The 22,222-nt window shown below is 39.6% G+C and overlaps 1 protein-coding gene across 9 annotated transcripts in view; it reads left to right on the forward strand.

Moving 5' to 3' along the window:
* ATP6V1H (ATPase H+ transporting V1 subunit H) overlaps positions 1-22,222 on the forward strand; it is a 97,174-nt gene that overhangs the window by 69,266 nt on the left and 5,686 nt on the right. For 7 of the 9 annotated variants that reach the window (XM_043507864.1, XM_043507863.1, XM_038392962.2 and 4 more), the window contains one exon: positions 8,195-8,308. In XM_043507864.1, the coding sequence (XP_043363799.1) occupies positions 8,195-8,308 (114 nt within the window). Of the gene's footprint in view, positions 1-8,194; positions 8,309-17,240; positions 17,272-22,222 lie in introns of those variants that run through there. The other 2 variants (XM_043507866.1, XM_043507868.1) reach the window with 1 other exon arrangement.

Consider the following 22,222-nt stretch of genomic DNA (forward strand, 5'->3'; position numbering starts at 1 on the left):
GTACAGTCATGTCGTCTAGGTACAAAAATCTAAACAGGCCAACTCTCTTACAAAATATGAATTAAAAAGTCATGCCTTGCTCAGATTTTAAAACAGGAATAAGAGCTTGTTCCTTGCAAGGCACATATGGAATCACCAATGAAATCTTTATTCATTATGACTTTAGTACGTTATCTCCAAGTCTCACAATCTTTAAAGCAATGTTTCAGTTAAGCTTAATGGTCCAGTTTCAGAGTAGCAGCCGTGTTAGTCTGTATCCGTAAAAAGAAAAGGAGTACTTAGTACCTTAGAGACTAACAAATTTATTAGAGCATAAGCTTTTGTGAGCTATAGCTCTAAGGTGCCACAAGTACTTCTTTTCTTTTTACTTAATGGTCCATTTCCTTCGATGTTACACTTGGATTTCAGTATAAAGTTATTTGCATCTAGATGTGGGAATCATATTGGCAATTTTTCATTTTCAGTGAATCCTGTGACATTGGAGGCTGTTCACTGGTTCAGAAAAATAGAAGAATTCCATTGTTTTGGAAAAAAATGTAGTTTAAAACTTTTGTCCTTAAAACTTGAAGCCTATAAAGATGGTAAACCTTAAATACTTAAAAGCTACAAGTTCTTCAGTTATTAGTTGCATTCAGCAGAGAGCTAGAATTACCATCCTGGCTATTGATAATCCCTTCTCTTGTTTGTCTAAGAGCAATGTTCATTAGACAAAACATCTGTTTTTTATTCTTTTGGTTAGGTTATTTCAGAACACTACATCAGTTTAAGGAATGTTCAAGATATTTACCATTTAGAAATTATGGACCAGATCATCAGCTGGTATAAGTGGTGTAGATCCATTAAAATCAATGGAACTATGCTGATTTATATCACCAAAGGATATGACCATATATTTATAAGTATTTGCATGTAACCCAACTTATTAGCATTTCTATACTTAGTCTAATGCAAAGGTATGCTCAGTGTCTGTCAGTGGTGATCAGAGGGAACCTCATATTTTTCTGCACACCTTCCTCTGGCAAGAGAAGGAAGAGGCAGGTCTCAGCTGGTTAGAGGTCCCCAACCCTTTGGGTGTTCCAAGAAATTGCTGTAAGTGTCATTGTATAAGGTATGCACTCGTGACTTAGGTGAGATCTGTCAACCTGGTTATTCTAAGAACAACAACATATGGAGCACCTTCTTTTTTTAACTCCTAAGGTCAGGGACCATCTTGAAGAACAGCTGTCTGACCTCAGCCTGATCTTGTACATGCAGTGTGGTACATGTTAATGCCTTCGGCTGGCATAATCTTCCTTGCTCCACTGCTGAATTCCACTTAATTTATGCCAACTCCTTGCTATTCAACTAACAATGGATTGCATGAATTCCAACTTCTTTCTCTTTGCTCATGCTACTACTCAGCCCCTTATTTCACAGTGAAAGTCATTCATGCCCAATATAGGGTGCTTGTGACTTGTCAGCTAGTTGATTTCCTTTATCCAGCTTTGAGGGAGAAAGAAGCAGAAGAAAAGGAGGGGAGATTAAAACAAGCACCTGAGGTGGTCATAGATTTGAGAAGGAAACTATTTGAAGTTGAGTTGCCTACTGTAGCTGTTGCTTTTAGAGCTAGTACTTCTGTATTAAGGCAGGCATCTAACACCAGGCATAGTAATATAAAATATTGCATATGTACAAGTAGGCTAAGTTACACTTGATTTAGGAATGATAATACTGGATTTCTTGACTTTAAATTCTCAGCCCCAATGTTTCTCCACTGTAGTGTATGTCACCTGGAATACTCGGCATTATTTGCGATAAGAGAATTTTAATTTTTTCTTTCTGACCTGGGAGAGGGGTGCATTTGAGCTTAACACCCTCTTTTCACCACTTTTTCACTATTCAATATATTATAAAAGTCAAAGCCCTAGAATGTTGGTTGTATTTCATAACAATATTTTGTGTATTGGTTTTTTCTCTTGGGAAGGTGGAAGGAGGCCTTAAGCACAAATAAAGCTTTTAGGAACCTCCTGTGCTATTAAGAATTTTTAGTATTCATGTTGAGGACTTTGACATATAACAGTAGTATGGCTTGGAAAGCATTTACTTTGTACAAAGTATCTTAAAATTGTGTAAAATAACATTTTGCATAATGTTCCTTGGAGTTTCATGTACTGTTATGGCCAAGTTAGAAAGTGTAATGTGGGTGAAGGTAATGAAGTCCCGTAATAATGCCATATTTTGTTGTTGCCTAACTTAAAAGTAATTGTGCTGCTCATCAATTACAAATTATTCAACAGTTATTGTTGTTCAAGTATAAATAGGGTAGTCACAGTAATACAGAGTACTCATGCGAGGTACAGTAGTGTGCTACAAGTTAATATGCAAAAGATATGTGTGCATCACTAATCTTTTCACAGTATATTGCTCTTAATTGCTTATCTAAGGCATGCAAGAGCAATATGCAATAAAATGTACCTCATTAATAAACTGGATATTCATGTTATATGCTAATCTGCTGAGGAGATTTCGGGAGAAACAATGGACAGACAACAATGCTGAATTTTAAATAACTATCTAGACTCTACCGCTCCAATATATAGTATGAGTAGATAATTTCCTTTCCTTCATTGTTTTTGTGAGGTTTGGCAGAGAAAATGAGGCATGGGGAGAAAAGGGGAATACATTATTTATTTTGAGATATTGGAGTGTCCAGGGAGAGAGGTTTCTGTTGGTTTGATTGGAATACCTTGTTGGGAGTGTGGGTTAGCTGAGAGTAGCTACTGTCATTTTGCAAGCCAATGAATCTGGTTGTTAGGGGAATGGTTCTGTGGGCTGGTGTGGAAGGGAAATGGGGCACTGGAGTTCAGTAGATGGCAGAGAGATTGGGATTATACAAGAGGACTGGGAGAGGAAATTGAGCTGGGAAAGCTAGACTGAATTCTTGGATTTGGTGAGGAAAATGCTGATTGGTTGAGTGACAGAATGAGATATGAGCATGAAATATGGATACTTACACACTTAAATCCACATCTGTGAATATACAGGTGCTATAGAAATTTGCCTTTCTGAAGCCCCAATATGACTAGCTGCTCCACATAGGCAAATCTTACACCTGTGAGGAGTCCCATTGACTTGAGTGTTTATTACCTGCACAGAGAAGCTTATAGGATCAAGGCTCTGGAATGTGGCTTGGAAAAAGTGTACATAGCTGTATGTGTTTGTTTGTATATACCAGCATGAGGACTGCAAATACCAGGCTGTACTGGCATAAAACTGAGGTGTTTGCACAGAAATTAGTATAGAAGTGACAGAGGTGTGGATGACATTTGTGAGGTGTGTAATAGAGAGGAATGACGTTAGTCTCTGCACACTGTAGATGATGGGTGCTGCTGGCTACTTCTGTTGTGTTCAAGCATGTAATTTATGGATCCAATTGGACTTGAAGGTGCAACAAACCATTTTGGAGCAATGCTTTCAATGGGCGTTAAAGTTCAGGAACTATTTTCATCTTAGTTGAGTTAAATGTCATGTTCAGTTTTTCTTTCTATATTCCATTCTATGTCGCAATTAAGAGTTACTAATTCTGAGTGGCTTTTAAATTTGCTGAGGAGAAGAGACTCTCTTGCTGAGTGTTTGTATACCATGTGATTCAATGGGACCCTTATTGGGGCCTCATATGTCTACACTGCAATCAAATACCTGCAGCTGACATGTCAGCTGACTTGGCTCCTGGGGGTTGTGCTTCGGGGCAGTAAAATTGCAATATAGATATTTGAGCTCGGGCTGGAGCCCAGGCTCTGGGACCCCACAAGGGGAAATAGTCCTAGAGCCCAGGCTTGAGCCCGAGTTTCTACACTGTAGTTTTTATATCCCTTGTGCCTAAGTCAGCTGATCTGGATCAGCTGTGGGTGTTTGATTACAGTATGGACATACACAGAATGCTACTGTCAATAATGATGAAAGGGAAGTGAATTGGGTATCATCAACATATGAAAGACCCTGTGTCATAAATATAAAAGGAAGGGTAACCAGCTTTCTGTATACAGAACTATAAAATCCCTCCTGGCCAGAGGCAAAACCTTTTCACCCGTAAAGGGTTAAGAAGCTAGGATAACCTCTTTGGCACCTGACCAAAATGACCAATGAGGAGACAAGTTACTTTCAAAGCTGGAGGGAAAGGAAACAAAGGGTCTGTCTGTCTGTGTGATGCTTTTGCTAGGAACAGAAAAGGAAGGGAGTCTTAGAATTTAGTAAGTAATCTAGCTAGATATGCGTTAGATTTCTGTTTTGTTTAAATGGCTGATACAATAGCTGTGCTGAATGGAATGTATATTCCCGTTTTTGTGTCTTTTTTTTAACTTAAGGTTTTGCCTAGAGGGAATCTCTGTTTTGAATCTAATTACCCTGTAAGGTATTCACCATCCTGATTACAGAGGTGATTCTTTTTCTTTTTCTTTAATTAAAATTCTTCTTTTAAGAACCTGATTGCTTTTTTGTCATTTGTTAAGATCCAAGGATTTGGGTCTGTGTTCACCTGTACAAATTGATGAGGATTTTTTATCAAGCCTTCCCCAGGAAAGGGGGTGTAGGGCTTGGGAAGATATTTTGGGGGGAAGACGTCTCCAAGTGGGCTCTTTCCCTGTTCTTTGTTTAACATGTTTGGTGGTGGCAGCATAAGGTCCAAGGACAAAAGGTAAGTTTGTACTTTGGGGAAGTTTTAACCTAAGTTGGTAAGAATAAGCTTAGGGGGTCTTTCATGCAGGTCCCCACATCTGTACCCTAGAGTTCAGAGTGGGGAAGGAACCTTGACACCCTGTTTCTCCAAACAGTTCACTACAATGAATATTGGATGAGATGATGCCCTGCCAGACCCATCTTGCCAGAGGTCTTGTGCAGTGACCAATTCCAGCTTAATTATCCACATATAAAATGATGGCACATAACAAATTTTGATGATGTAGCATCACTGATTTTTGAACAAATGTTTGTTGCTGTTTCCAAAGATTAGTGCAGAGTTAAAATGCTAGAACAAAATATCTTGGTAAATGAAAACTGGCAGCATTAAGAAATAGAATACTGTTTACATTTTTCAAATGGAAAATACCATAAAGGCTCTGCTCCATTTTGTTGTTTAAATGCGCACACAGCTCTAGTCTCTGAGATACAGGAAAAGTAATAAGATTTCATGATAGATAGGTTTTCAAAATTTGTCCCATAAGACTTGTCAAAAATAAGTGGTCTGGAGGTTAAGCACCTTGAATCTGTCAGTCCATGGAAATAAGCAATACAGTTAATTCATTCCAGCAGAAATTGGTATTGCTGAACCCTCAGATTTGATGCTTATTTTTTTCTTATCTTTTATCTGCATGAAGCACTGCCATGATTTCTAGCAAAGTCCGCTATTGATCTCTCGAATACCTGGGACTTTTTTGTATGCAGTGTTGTTGTAGGTGGGTTGGTCCCAGAATATTAGAGACAAGGTTGGATGAATCGATGTCTTTTATTGGACCAACTTCTGTTGGTGGAGAGGCAAGCTTTTGAGCTTAGACGGAGCTCTTCTTCAAACCAAGACCTGAAAAAGAGTTCTGGGTAAGCTTGAAAGCTTGTCACTCACCAACAGAAAGAAACTGGTCAATAAAAGATATTGCCTCACCTACCTTGTGCATTAGCACCTTATATGTATATCATCTCTAGGGCAAAGACGGGCGAGATGAGAAACCATAATGTTTTATCATCATTCAGAGAACCTGCAGTAAAAGGCTCCATCAGCCCCTTGGCAAACCATCCTAGCTTTTCTTATATTCAAGAACCACCAAAATGCCAAAGGCTTTAGCAATCTTAACTTCAGGTAGCAGGAGTGAAAGTGCTAGGAATGCTGCAATTATTTCTGTAGGTTCAGAAATGCTTCCTACAATGTAAGAGGCCACCTAGATTGGTATTTATTGCACAGTTCACAGATGTTGGCTGTCCTTACAACAGCACAGGCTATTGTACCAAAGTAATCATAATTTTGATGCTATAATAGGTATGTTTGTGTTTTAAAGCAATAGAAGATCAAATAAAAGAGTGTACTCCTCTGAAAACTGCTGTGTTTTATTTTTGATTTTTAAAGCTGTTGCTGCAGGATGTAAAATGGCCTCTTTTGGGGAGGCATAGGGGGAAAAACTGAACTACCAGTCATGGGTTTTATCTGAGAGGCAGGCAGTAACTTCTCTTCTCCCCTTTTTATAATGGGACTTCCCTGCTCACTTGTGATTAGAAGTAGTGGCATGCTTTCAAATGGAAGGTTAATAGGCAGAGGGCCACTTCTTGTGGCAAGCATGTTGCTGCGGGGATTAAAGGGAAATGGTTTTGGATTTGTGGCGACTATGGGGGGTTTGTGGGTTTGAGATTCATTTATGGAGAATTTTTGGCATGGCATTTCATGCGATTCTGACTTTCAGTGAGGGAGAGAGCCTCACAAGGTCAGCAAGGAGTTTGAGTAGCAGCCGTGTCAGTCTGTATTCGCAAAAAGAAAAGGAGTACTTGTGGCACCTTAGAAGACTAACAAATTTATTTGAGCATAAGCTTTCGTGAGCTACAGCTCACTTCATTGGATGCAGCAAGGAGTTTGTCTCACTTCATCCTCTTGGCCACACTGCTTGAGTCTCGGGGACTGAGCAGCAGACGGGAGGAGGGAGACGGGGGGGCAAGGATGGATGGCATCCCTTCTTTGGGGTGAGTTAGATGGCTCCCTCATGAAAGAGGGATTTTTCAGTTTTGGTTGGCATGTGAGATGTGTGAGAATGAATCCCATAAAACTGAAGAGAGTTCAGGATTCTCCCCATGTGGGCTGGAGGAATTGTATCCACCTCCATTTTGATGATGGGACATCATGTACAGGATATTAAGTCTGAACAGGGAATGCTAAGGAATTAGAGCTTACATGTGTGAGAGGCTCCTGGGAGTTTGTACACTCTTGTGTTGGGGAGCCTCTTTTTGGGTTGGTAATTGCTGTGGGTTGGGACCAAAATTGGTTATAGACTTGGGTTGTGGTCAGAGCTTGTAGCCTTGTTCATACAGTACTCAGCAGTATCCCTTCAGAGGTCAGTTTAGGATTAGTTTTGCTTTTTTCCCCTGGTGTTTGGGATTTTTGTAGTTGTAGTACTTTCTTATTGAAGAAGCAGCAGCAACGAGTGTGTATATATGTATGCTTAGAAATACAGGGAATCATCACATATGCAGTGAATATGAAATAATATGGATTCTGTCATAAACATAAAGGGAAGGGTAACCGCCTTTCTGTATACAGTGCTATAAAATCCCTCCTGGCCAGAGGCAAAACCCTTTTACCTGTAAAGGTTCAGAAGCTAAGATAACCTCGCTGCCACCTGACCCAAAGTGACCAACGAGGGGACAAGATTCTTTCAAATCTGGGGATGGGGGTGGGGACAGAAACAAAGGGTTTGTCAGTCTGTGTGATGCTTTTGCCGGGAACAGATAAGGAATACAGCCTTACAACTCCTGTAAATTAATAAGTAATCTAGCTAGAAATGCGTTAGATTTCCTTTTGTTTAATGGCTAGTAAAATAAGCTGTGCTGGATGGAATGTAACTTTGTTTTTGTAACTTAGAGAATCCCTCTAGGCAAAACCTTATGTTTTGAATCTGATTACCATGTAAGGTATTTAACCTCCTGATTTTACAGAGGTGATTCTTTTACCTTTTCTTTAGTTAAAATTCTTCTTTTTAAGAACCTGATTGATTTTTCATTGTTCTTAAGATCCAAGGGTTGGGTCTGTGTTCACCTGTACCCGTTGGTGAGGATTATTTTCAAGCCTTCCCCAGGAAAAGGGGTGTAGGGCTTGGAGGAGATATTTTGGGGGAAGACATCTCCAAGTGGGCTCTTTCCCTGTTCTTTGTTTAAAATGCTTGTGGTAACAGCACACAGTTCAAGGACAAGGCAAAGTTTGTACCTTGGGAAGTTTTTAACCTAACCTGGTAAGAATAAGCTTAGGGGGTCTTTCATGCAGGTCCCCACATCTGTACCCTAGAGTTCAGAGTGGGGAAGGAATCTTGACAGATCCCCTAGAAAATTGATGGCATTTGCCATTCACTTTGTGATTCATAAACCTGCTGTTTGAATCCCTTGGTACTAAGCAGTTAGGATTATCTGATCATTAACTGGCAGAGGTTGAAGTAATTGCAAGATATTCTAAAATGTGTGTCTTTTTCAGAGTGATTGAGCAGCTTGGTGGTAAACAGCTAGTAATGAACCACATGCATCACGAAGACCAGCAAGTTCGCTATAATGCCCTACTGGCTGTACAGAAGCTGATGGTTCACAACTGGTATGTGAAAATTTACTTCAATTAATATTATCTGTGAGAGATTATATAGAATCCAGATTGCAGATTTTCTTTTAAATAACTATGATCCTCTTTAGTTGAAATATTTATCTCTGTAATGTGATGATGAAATAATTATTCTGATGAGCCCAGTGTTTAAAATTCTATAAGAAATTGTGCTGACATGAAAAATTAACACTTCAGTTTCTATTTCCTTCTTGCTTTTGTGCTAATTGAATTAAGTAATCAGACTTTCAAGGGTTCAGTGGAACACAGAGCACTCAATTATGCTTAAACACTACAAACACATGACTTATGAGGAGAGGCTGAGGGAACTGGGATTGTTTAGTCTGCAGAAGAGAAGAATGAGGGGGGATTTGATAGCTGCTTTCAACTACCTGAAAGGGGGTTCCATAGAGGATGGATCTAGACTGTTCTCAGTGGTATCAGATGACAGAACAAGGAGTAATGGTCTCAAGTTGCAGTGGGGGAGGTTTAGGTTGGATATTAGGAAAAACTTTTTCACTAGGAGGGTGGTGAAACACTGGAATGTGTTACCTAGGGAGGTGGTGGAATCTCTTTCCTTAGAAGTTTTTAAGGTCGGGCTTGACAAAGCCCTGGCTGGGATGATTTAGTTGGGGATTAGTCCTGCTTTGAGCAGGGGGTTGGATTAGATGACCTCCTGAGGTCCCTTCCAACCTTGATATTCTATGATTCTATGATAATTTAAATGTTTCATGATGGTCACATTCCAGCACTGATGCAGTATAATCACAGTTTGAAAAATGTCTTCTAACTGTGTAAATCAGAATGAATTTCACTAGTTCTCTATTGAGTTTCAGACTGTGGTGTTTACAATTTCACTTAGTTATCCTCTGGAAATTGATAGTCCCAACACTTGTTTAATCTTTAGATGTCTTACAAAGTGCATGCACTGTGTTTTTCTTCTGGAATGATGTTCCTTCATTGCTCTCTTATTCTAAGTCAAGGTTTGCAGTGTAATGTTCATAAACAAACCTACATTGACAAGCAAGTCTGAACGATGGAAGATTTTTTTAAGTAAATTTTTTTTATTCAAGATTCCAAGGTAGAGTTATAAACGAGGGGATAAGAGGGCATAGGCGGTTGTTAAGGTCTAAAACTTTAACCATAAATCAGTATTGCTCTGCACTGCCATTTGAGAGACTTGGGTTCAGTTCCAAGGCCTGACTATTAGGAGCTGAAAGTTCTGTGGAGTTAATTATGTTCAGAGTCACTCACTAATGCCCCTTTTCCTGAAATATTTAAGAAATGGCATTTGACAGCCTTTAAAAAGAGTACCATTAAGTGCTGTGCTCTGTCTGGCTGATGATTGTGAACAAGGCCAGAAAATCCTTCCCAAGTGCTGGGAACCTGCTGCTGCTGTAGAAACAGTATGGGAGAAGTTTCCTTCCTCTTCGTAGTGGGGGAAGCAGTTTGTCCTATGAATGAAGGATTTAATCTGTTTCAGACAACCTCTAGAAGTGGCAAGATTTTTAAAACATTTTCTGCTTTTCCATGTTGATTCAAATCAGCAGTGTACACTATGAACTCTAATCAAATGTTCTCATAGAAAAATGTGATTTTTCACTTTCTTATTCAGTTTATGCTTGCCAGATACAATAATCAATCTGTAACTTGTTAAACTGGATGGAAAACTTAAATTCCTATATAACTGCATTTTTCTTATGGAATTCTTCCAATTTGAAACAACTCCTAGTTTTCATGACGAAGAAATGAGATCTTTCACAAGACGTCATTTTTTTCACTTCATTTTAGCAGTCCTGAAAATTCAAATCTAAAATGTATTCCAGACTGGCTAGTTCATGCAAGCATGCTGAAATGTTGACTACTAGACTAGGTTACTCACAAATAGCTTGGATAAAGTGTAATAAAAGTAGAAGCTGGGATGCTATGGCTCAGAAGTATGATAGAGAAGAAGTATTGTGAAATGCACACCTATTTTATTATGACTTTAAACTGCATGTTTAAATTCAGTCTATTTTGAGCACTCCATGCTTTGGAATTGCTTATGATTGTGCATGGGGTTTTGAGACAGATGTAATGCAATTTAAAAAGTTTAAGCACTGATGATTATAATAGTTTGGAGGTGGAGAGGGAGTGTTAGTAACAACATACAGAGATACATTTTTTCAAGCGAACTGTGCATTGCTGTAGTGACATGGTAATAACACGTGTATTAAAAAACCAATATTACATAATTAACCATACAAAGCAATTTTTCCCTAGTACAGTCTTTTTAGCCATCAAGCATTGTTTTATTATAATCCTCCTTCCTCCTCCCTTCATCACTCACACTATAATCCTTTATCTCCTACAAAGAGATTATAAATGTAAGCAACCTACTGTACAAATCAAAAGGAATAGTCACTGTATAAGGAGGACTTGTGTAAAGGAACGTTGATTTCTGAGCACATGTAGGTGGAGACTAAATGGTGGTCTCACATTTTTCGGGTCGTGTATATTTTTGTTTGTGCACTTCACAGTCTAATGGTTTAAATGTCACTCTGTACTTCTCACATATTAATTGGGGATGTGCCATTCTGGTTCACTGAAAATTTATTTGGGGTTTACAACTAGGCTACTGCTGTGTACAAGTTAGAGATGGAAAGACTCATTAGGTCATCCAGTCCATCTCAGCTAAAGGGAGACATTTTCATTTTGTACATTTGCTGGTGCCTTGTCAAATCTGATTACAAATACTCTAAACAATGTAGTTCCCTTAACCCACCCAACAATATTATTAATCTTTCCAGCTATACTCTTAGCCCGGCAGAAGAGTCTGTCCTATCTCAGGGCCACTCCTTTTTGTCCCTCCAAGCCCATGAACATGATACAGTTCTGTGGTGACCTAGAATCCTACTTTCGATGACTCCGACTCAAAGAATATTTCCAACACACTTCTAAATAACATACTAACCCACAGAATCCTTCCTACCAACACTACAAAAAGAAGGATTCTGCGTGGACTCCTCCTGAAGGTCGAAAAAACAGACTGGAATTCTACTTAGAGTGCTTCCGCCAACGTGCACGGGCTGAAATTGTGGAAAAGCAGCATCACTTGTCCTATAACCTCAGCCGTGCTGAACACAATGCCATCAACAGCCTCAGGAACAACTCTGACATCAAAATAAAAAAGGCTGACAAAGGAGGTGCGGTCGTCGTCATGAATAAGTTGGAATATGAACAAGAGGCTGCTAGGCAGCTCTCTAACTCCACATTCTACAGGCCTTTATCCTCTGATCCCACTGAGGATTACCAAAAGAAACTACACCCTCTGCTCAAGAAACTCAAGAAAAAGCACAGGAACAGATCTGTGCAGACACATGCCTAGAACCCCGACCTGGGGTATTCTATTTGCTACCCAAGATCCATAAACCTGGAAATCCTGGATGCCCCATCATCTCGGGCATTGGCACCCTAACAGCAGGATTTTCTGGCTATGTGGACTCCCTCCTCAGGCTCTACGCTACCAGCACTCCCAGCTATCTTCGAGACACCACTGACTTCCTGAGGAAACTACAATCCATCGGTGATCTTCCAGAAAATACCCTCCTGGCCACTGTTGATGTAGAAGCCCTCTACACCAACTTTCCACACAAAGATGGACTACAAGCCATCAGGAACAGTATCCCTGATCATGTCACGGCAGACCTGGTGGCTGACCTTTGTGACTTCGTCCTCACCCACAACTATTTCAAATTTGGGGACAATATATACCTTCAAATGAGCGGCACTGCTATGGGTACCCGCATGGCTCCACAGTATGCTAACATTTTTATGGCTGACTTAGAACAACGCTTCCTTAGCTCTCGTCCCCTAACGCCCATATTCTACTTGCGCTACATTGATGACATCTTCATCATCTGGACCCATGGAAAAGAAGCCCTTGAGGAATTCCACCATGATTTCAACAATTTCCATCCCACCATCAACCTCAGCCTAGACCATTCCACACAAGCGGTCCATTTCCTGGACACTATGGTGCTAGTAAGCGATGGTCACATAAACACCACCCTATACCGGAAACCTACTGACCGCTATACTTACCTACATGCCTCCAGCTTCCATCCAGGACACACCACACGATCCATTGTCTACAGCCAAGCTCTAAGATACAACCGCATTTGCTACAATCCCTCAGACAGAGACAAACACCTACAAGATCTCTATCAGGCATTCTTAAAACTACAATACCCACCTGCTGAAGTGAAGAAACAGATTGACAGAGCCAGAAGAGTACCCAGAAGTCACCTACTACAGGACAGGCCCAACAAAGAAAATAACAGAACACCACTAGCTCTCACCTTCAGCCCCCAACTAAAACCTCTCCAGCACATCATCAAAGATTTACAACCTATCCTGAAAAATGATCCCTCACTCTCACAGATCTTGGGAGACAGACCAGTCCTCGCTTACAGACAGCCCCCCAACCTGAAGCAAATACTCTCCAGCCACCACACAACAAAAACACTAACCCAGGAACCTATCCTTGCAACAAAGCCTGATGCCAACGCTGTCCACCTATTTATTCAAGTGACACCATCATAGGACCTAATCACATTAGCCACACCATCAGGGGCTCGTTCACCTGCACATATGCCATCATGTGCCAGCAATGCCCCCTGCCATGTAGATGGGCCAAACTGGATAGTCTCTACGCAAAGGAATAAATGGACACCGATCTGACATCAGGAATCATAACATTCAAAAACGGGTAGGAGAACACTTCAACCTCTCTAACGAGAAACTGCTGAGCTTGTATTAATATGCAAACTAGATACCATTAACTTGGGTTTGAATAGAGACTGGGAGTGGTGGGTCATTACACATATCTAATCTATTTCCCGATGTTGCGTATCCTCACACCTTCTTGTCAGCTGTCTAAATGAGCTACCTTGATTATCACCACAAAAGTTTTTTTCTCCTGCTGATAATAGCTCATCTTAATTAATTAGCTTCTTACAGTTTGTATGGCAAACATCTGTGTGTGTGTGTGTGTGTGTGTGTGTGTAAAATAAATATACATTATAATATAAAATCTTCTATGTTCCATTCTATGCATTCGATGAAGTGGACTGTAGCCCACGAAAGTTTATGCTGTAATAAATTTGGTAGCCTCTAAGGTGCCATAAGTACTTCTGTTCTTTTTGCAGATACAGACTAACACGGCTGCTACTCTGAAACCTATCAAAACGATGAGGTTTCCATCATTGTTCTTTTCAGACTGTTCCACAGACAAATAGCTCTCATTGTCAGGAAGAGTTTTCCCAGATATATAGCCTAACTTTTCCCATTTTAAATTCAGCTTACTTCAGTCAGCAACATCCCTTTAGCTATTTCCCCTCTCTTGTTGGTGCTCCCCCGCCACAGTGTTTTGTATAAATTGTTACCACTTAGCCAAATTGAATTTATTGCATATTATCACCTACCCAAATTGCACTCTTAAGGCCTACTTTTACCTTTAGACATGTGCAGAACTCCCACTTATATGAATGGGATTAGCATGCTCATGCTGGGCACAGTGGGGTGCTAAATGTGTCTCTAAACTACCTTCCTGCCTTCTGCAATAAGGAAGCTCTTCTAGTTTATACCAGCTGGAATAGGCCCCTAGGAACCCAGGATTGCTAGACCAATTATGCCCCATAAATAGGGGGCGGGAGAGAGATGGTATAGAAGCGGAGCAGCACATAAGGGACTTAGCTAGGGCTGAGGATCTGCCCCATGGTTTCTACACAGGATTTACAGTTAGCGTCTTGAAGTCCAATCATGAAGACTCTCACAGATTGGACCTCTAAGTATTAATTCTATCCTTATTGCTTCTGACTTACGTGGCTACACGTTGTCATTTTTCAGACGATTCATGTTAGCGAAATAGTTTTGAGTTGAATTTGCATTTTAAAAGCATCATGCAGTGATGTAGCAGATGTACAAGTTATTTCTTTAGAATTCTAATCTTAGCATCATTTAATGTGTGTAAAATGACAGATGAAAGCAAGGACGAGCTGCCTTTTTTGAAAGTGAATTAGTGTTTGAAAGGTGACAGGCTCACAGTATTGGAGATGGAAGTCTGCTGTCCTCAGGAAAAAAAAAAAAGTATAGCACGGGAAGTGACAGTGGATATTTTTCCATACTGCCGTTTCACTCTGTGCCTTAACTATGCTCTAGAGAGGGACCATGTCTCTCTGCCAATTTCTGTGCCTGTGTTCTGGCAGGATACTCTGTCCATTTAATAAGGCCAAGAACTAGCACAGGAATCTGTCAGTTGCAACAGTATTTTTATGATGTAGACTTGTATTTTAAAAAAGAAAAATCAGAGCATTAACTTCCTACATTACAGCAATTTTCAGATACTAGCTCAAAAAGAACAAAGTAAACATGTTCATTTGTTTGCTTGTTGCAATAGCGTGTCTTTCCTGTACCTTAAGGCATAATACCATACTTTAACATCTATGAACTATAAGGAGACTACAGACAAGCACTCAGAGAGAGAGGAGGTAAGAAAAGAGGCTTGGCAGTTGGTAACCATCAGAGGCAAGAGGTCACAGTTGCGTTCTACATGGCTGGAGACAGATGAGGATAGGCAGGCTGTGGCCACTAGGAAGAAGAGGATCAGGAAGAATTTCTCACTGCCAGAAGTTTCCAATCAATACCAGGTACTTGATATGGAAACTGTGGAAGATATGTTTCTTAATCCAAAGGAATAGAGAGATGTATGGGACACACCTGTGAATGTAAGAAAATCAAGCTTGCCCACAAAGAGTTCCCCAATCATTCAAAGAAGACAGATGATCCTTATTAGGGATTCAATATTCAGAAGAGTTGAAAACATTCTGCAAGGGAGAGGTGGGCAACAGGATGGTGTGCTCTTTGTCTGGAGCCATGACACAAGAATTTGCTCTGAAATTGGATAGGCTTCTGAAGTTGATGGACAAGGATCCATTGGTGATGGTTCATATCGACATTAATGACACTGCATCACAGGATATCTCACAGATAATAGATGACTTCAGGGAATGCGGAAGCATGCTGAAGAAGAAAATTGTCCACATGATTTTCTTGGAGATCCTTCTTATCCCATGAGTAAAACAAGGCAGAAGAATCTGGAAATGTACTGCTGACTAGGTAAGTGGTGTAAGTTGCAGAGTTTTGGTTTTTGTGGAACATTGGTTCACTTTCCCTGGGAAGAGGGGGATTTACAGTTTGGATGGTCTCTGCCTCAGTAGAAGGGGAACTAATCTGTTTGGGAACAGGCTGGCTCAAGTCAGGAGAGCATTAAACTAATAACAAAAGGGAAGGGTAAAAAGAGGGAAGATAAGAGCACTCATTTAGCACAAGATTTAAATGTTGAGAACAAAATTAGTTGAGGATCCGAAGGACATGAAGAGGAGAAATTCTTTAATTGCCAATAAACACCAATGCTAGGAGCCTGGTAACAAACAAGAGGAACTGTTATTGCTCATTTATGAGCAAAAATTAGCTGTAGTTGGTATGAAACCATGATTCGCATGACTGGAATGTTAAAATCACTGCTTATAACCTATTTAGGATGGATGGAGTGGGACTGGCATTACCTGTTCAAGAGTAATGATAATTTTCTTCTGGGTTATCTTGCATGTCCTAACAAATGGAAGAAAAGGGAAGTTGATAGTAATTAATATAGATCAGAAGCTAGGAAATGTAGAAAATTAATAAAGGAAGCAAGGACACAAGGAGAAATGTATGGCCATCGGAGTTAAGGACAATAAGTAAGAGTTTTTAAAAAACGTATTAGGGACAAAAAGAACCTTGACAATGGTGTTATCTGATTCTGTATGGAAATGATGGAATTATTAATAATGCAGAGAAGGCAGAAATGCTCAACAAATACTTCTCTTCTGTATTTGGGGGAAAAACAGATGTGGTCACGGCATATATGATAGCACTTGCTATTCCTCTAGTATCTTGGGGGAGTATTAAACAGCAGGTACTGAAGTGTGACATTTTTAGATCAGCAGGTTCTGATGACTTGCATCCAATAACTTTAAAAGATCAGGCTGAGGAGCTTGCTTGGATGTTAATGCTGACTTTCAGTATGTCTTGGAAGACTGGGAAGTTCCAGAAGACTGGAAGAAAGCTAATGTTCCAATATTTAAAAGGGTAAATTGGATGACCCAGGCAATTATAGGCTTGTCAGTCTGACATGGATCCTGGCAAGAGAATGGAGCAGCTGATGTGGGACTCGATTCAACACCAGAATTAAAGGAGGGTAATATAGTTAATGCTCATCAACATGGGTTTTTGGAAAATATCATGCTTTTTGATGAGATTAGAAGTTTGGCTGATAAAGGCAATAGTGTTGATAGTAATATACTTATACTTCTCTAAGGTCTTTGAGTTGGTACCCCATGACATTTTGATTTAAAAAAACAAACTAGAATGATATCAAATTAACATGGCACACTTTAAATGGACTAAAAACTGGCTAACTGAAAGGTCTCAATGTAATTGTAAGTGGGGAGTCGTCATCAAGCATTTGTAGTGGGATCCCCCAGGGATGTATTTGGGGTCCTATGCTATTTAACATTTTTATCAATGACCTGAAAGAAAGAATAAAATCATCACTGTTAAAGCTTTGCAGTTGACTCTGAAATTGTGGGGAGTGGTAAATAGTGAAGAATACAAGTCACTGACTCAGAGCGATCCAGATTGCTTGGTAAACTGAGCACAAGTCAACCATGTGTTTTAATATGGCTAAATGTGAACATCTGGGAACAAAGAATCTAAGCCATACTTATGGGATGGGAGCTCTGACTATGAAAAAGAATTGGGGCTCTTGGTGGATAATCAGCTGAACATGAGCTCTGTGTGATGCTGTGGCTAAAAAGACTAATGCAATCCTTGGATGCATAAAAAGGGAATCTCTTGAGTAGGAATAGAACACTATGTGCTGGAATACTGTATCCAATTCTGGTGTCCACAATTCAAGAAAGATGTTGATAAATTGGAGAGGGTTCAGAGAAGAGCCATGGAATAATTAAAGGTTTAGAAAACATGCCTTATAGTGATGGACTCAAGGAGCTCAATCTATTTAGCCTAAGAAAGAGAAGATTAAGGGGTGACTTGAGTAGTCTAGAAAAACGAGGAGGCTGGTGGCACTTTAAAGACTAACAGATTTATTTGGGCATTTATTTGAGTCTTTAAGGTGCCATCAGACTCCTCATTGTTTTTGTGGATACAGACTAACACAACTAGCCCTCTGATACTTGATTAGTACCTACATTGGGAACAAATATTTGATTTGGGCTCTTCAATTTGGCAGAGAAAGATATACAACATGATCCAATGGCTGGAAGTTGAAGCTAGACATTTTCAGAGTGGAAATACGGTGTACATTTTTAATTGTGAGGCTAAAGTAACCATTGGAACAATTTGCCGAGGTTCATGATGGATTCTCCATTAATTGCAATTTTTAAATCAAAATTGGGTGTTTTTTCTAAAATGTTCTCTAGGAATTATTTTGGGCCTGTTCTATGGTCTGTGTCATACAGGAGATTACCCAGGTCCGTTCTGGTCTTGGAATCTGTGAAAGTAGCTTCACATTAATGAACTAATCGAGCTGTTACTGTCATCCTGTTCCTTGAATGGAATGAAGACTCTGTTCTAAATGTTATGCTTGGAATACATGCTCCATATTCCCATCACTCACCCACAATGAAATGTCTTAGCCAAAGTACAGCTCAAATGCTTGCCTTCTGCTCAAGTGTGCAGAAGGGATCAAACACACTCCCAGATCAGAGACTTCATTGTCACTGTGGAGTTGGCACATTCTCTGCCATCACTCACAGTGGGCAGGAGTGCTGATGGCCTAAGCTTCAAAAGAGTAGGAGAGACCAGGGATTCTCCGGAATCACAGCACCCAATCCCACAAATGTCTGGTTGCTCTGTAAAAGAATTTTCCAACACTTCCCATCTGCATGCCAGCATGCAGTGCTGCATGCCAGCATGCAGTGTTCTCATCTGTGCTCTTTGGCTCTGCAGAAAGGAGTCACAGAGCACACAACAGCTGGTGTTTCTTGAGGTAGCATTAACTCTCTGAATTTTCCTGGAAGCTAGTCTAGTTCTGAGGGTGTGTGAATCGTGCAAGCTCAGTTAGCCTCCTAGCTCTGCTTACTTTTTTTTCTTCATATGCCCCGAAGGGATAAGTGGAGGGTGGAAAAGCCCCCTCACCTCTGTAGAAAGTGGAAATGGCGCCCTTAGTTTTCTTCATGAACACACTCGCCTTCATCCTTTGCATAGAGGAAGTAATATAGTCCTACACGCTGTCAGCTGTTTGGCAAATAAGCTGAAAATATAAGTGTAGATGTCAAACATTCTTGGCTTCTCCTTAGACATACTGATCCTTAGTACTGCGGAACCTTTTGGAAATGCATATTTGTTTTGTTTCTTCTGTTAGGTTAAGTCAGTGGCTGAGTTCACAACATCTTTAGGCAGGGCCAGCCCTAGACCAAATGGCGTGATAGTCAAGGAGCATCTTTGATGGGGTCCCGCCTTCCCCAAACTTTTGAATATCTTATTTTTTATTGCATTTTAGCCCATTTCACGACTTTGCACAGTTTGCATGCATGATTGACCTCTGTCATATAATATGATACATTTGCATGCTAGGATCTGTAAATATGTATTTATTCATGCCATACACCTGCAAGGGCATGGCTGACAACATTCTAGGAGGTTCAAGGAATATGTAGTTCTCAAAGTTGGGACGGTGCCACAAGATTCTACAAAGGTCCACTAACATTCTAGAAGGTTAGTGAAAAATGAATCCACATACGGAATACCTGAAACATTTTACTTCAAACGTTTTCCCTTTTGTTGCTATCTACAAAAAGAGTACCCTGAGCTTGGCACCCGCCAATCCCAGCACCCCAGGTGGTCACCTGGGTCACTTCCCCTAAATCTGGTCCTGTCTTTAGGTAACTATACTAGTTTACCAAGCTAACGGCCACCAACCTGCTCTGTTTACCTTTCAGCAATGACCTCCTCCCTGCCTTAATACTGAACTGAATCAGTGACCTCCGGGCAATCCATGACATTCCCAGGACCCCATTCACTTGTGGGCTCCAACCCCCAAAGCAGCTTGAGGCAGACTGAGATTTAAAGCACACAACTCAGGCTATGTTTACACTATGAACTAGGTGTGTGATTTCCCCTGCTGGTGTACACATATTCATGCTAGCCCTCATCAAAAAGCATGAGTATAAACAGCAGTGTAGCTGCGGTAGCATGGGTAGCAGCAGTGGAAGCATAGCTGAGTCACACAGAGTACATACCCTCCAGAAACAGGTGGGTATGTACTCTGCACACCTCTGCCGAGTCTCTGCTTGCCACTACCTGTGCTGCTGTAACTATACTGCTGTTTATCCTTAGGCACTAACATGAAGGAGTATACACAAACAAGGGAATCCTACCCCACCTCGTGGTGTTGATGTACCCTCAGTGAGCTGGAAGCAGCAGCAATGCTGCAGGATCAGTGGGGAATAAATGAATATGGTGAAGGGGGACTTACGGGAGACTGTTAAGTAATGGGAGTCAGTCAAGTACCAGTGACAAACTGGAAGTACAGTATCGGTATTGTTACATGTATTAGAGGTTTGGCTCCATTAATTTTCTTAGAAATTATTCATAGAAATATTGATAGACCTGAAACTCCATTCCTAGAATTTGCAATATGCTACATTATAAACTGCTGTTTTGTAGAGTTAATGGCATTATACAATATTTTAGTCACTACTCTTACTGACCCCATTATGAATTTTGTCCTTCAAATCCCACCCACCGAAGATATTTCTCTATCTTGCTTGCTCTTTGTAATATGAACTGCGGGATCGTATGTTATTAGCCAGCCATCTAGAAATTATACCTCATGCTGGCTTGCATCTGTTTGTGATAGTGAACAGCATAATCATTTAAAGCTGCCAGAAACTATAGGTTTAATTCTAGTAAATGGTGCTTCAATGAATAATAATTCAACTTACATATTAAGAAAAATTCAACTATATTGATTTAGCCAGCTTCACATAATTTTCATCTTGAATGCTGTCATATTTCTCAGTATTAACTACACATTTTATGTTTTCTAAGTGTTCTTCTAATTGAAAAGTTCAAAATGATCAATAGCTATCTTTGATAAAATTAATAAAATTTGTTTAAAAAGTATACATCTAGATAGAAGGTGACAAATTAAGCAAAGAAATAATTGATTACAAGGACACTTGCTCCCCACTAACTAATGCTTAAGGTCTCCATTTTCTTTGGACATAAATGTGTATTTTACAAGGCTGCATTCTGTATATTTGGGTAGCTGGAATTTGTATTCTGCATGTGTTCCCCAGGATTTCGTGGTGCATGATTATATTTTCTTTCTTGAAACCTAGACCTCTTGTACAACACATTTTTCATGTTTTCTGGAGGCCTAATTTGCATTCCTCATTTGAAGTGTGTGTTCCATATCATGTTGTGTTACATTTTTACTTTTCAAATTAATGTCTCATTTTAAAGCTCCATGCACAGTAATTGAAAAAAAGTAATTTGCTGGCTGACCGCAAACTAGTGTTTTTCTGATGAAATTTCACTTCTGATAAGTGGCACTTTAAATTAAAGCTTTCCTTGATGTTAAGAGGTCTGATTTAAAATGGTCAGTCAGACCTAATTTATTTCAATCTTCATGAATTATTCTGCCATCTGTATAAACTTTAAAGCTTTTAAATGTTGAAAGTATTTTCCATTCTATTCAGCATGATAAATAAAGGCTTCTTGATCTTTAAAGCACAAACTAAGTTGCCTGATTTTAATGAAACTTTAAAGTTGAATTTTTAAATTACTGGAACACATGAATCAGTTTAGATGAATACTGACTGAGACTTTAATGATAAAGTATTTATAAACTTCAGCAGACACAATACATTATAGAAACAAGTTAAAAATGACTTGTGCTGATATTGCTGTGTTCTTAATAAACAGGCATGTGGTTAGATCAAAACCTAATTTGTGGAGCTTTTTTTGGAAAATCTAATTTTAAGTTTCATAAAACATCTATAGAAGAAAAGACTACCTTAGACAATATGTTCTTGAAGGAAAATTATTAGTAAAAAGTGAGGTTTCCTACCTCACCTAAATAACTATTTAATAGCTTGTATTATAGTGTTATAAAAAGCAAGCTGCATGCTGAACCCAATAATTTGCATGTTACAAAGTGATAAAGAACACAATCTATACCACCAATGATTTTTTAAATCACTCAGTATTAATCTGTAGATTGTGTGTCTGCTTAACGATATTGAGTTCAGCCAAAGACAAATGTTTAATACTTAAAGTGCATAGGTCAAAAAATACTTGTTCCAAGAGTTTTGTCGTCTTTGCTCTGGCATGCATCCCATTTAATCAACCATCTACTACTATGTTTCTTCTTATGTACATAAAATATGGTGCTATATGTCCTGTTTCTTGATTGTCACTTACTTCAAAGGTGCAAAATGGTATAAGTGTTACGATTAACAATTCAGTCTTGTTTGGGTTTTTTTTTTTTTTATAACTCAGTTCGGGCTCCTCTGCATCTTTGTATCTTTTAGGATACATCATCTAATTGTAAGTGCATTCTAGTTTTGTTTCTGTTGCAAAGATTCACTGCCACTTTTGTTTGTCAGTCGTATCTATCTTAGGTACTCAAATGGCCCCCCTTATTGTAATATATGAGTGCCTCTGTATTTTTCCTTGCAAATAACTCTGAGATGTCATGGGGAATTGAGGCACAGACTAATAAGGAAAAATCTACGCTGCAGTCAGGAGGTGTGATTGCAGATGCTAGCTTGAGTAACAGTATCTGATGCTGTGGCAACG

The sequence above is a fragment of the Dermochelys coriacea genome, chromosome 2 (genome assembly GCF_009764565.3).
Source record: "Dermochelys coriacea isolate rDerCor1 chromosome 2, rDerCor1.pri.v4, whole genome shotgun sequence".
NCBI lineage: Eukaryota > Metazoa > Chordata > Testudines > Dermochelyidae > Dermochelys > Dermochelys coriacea.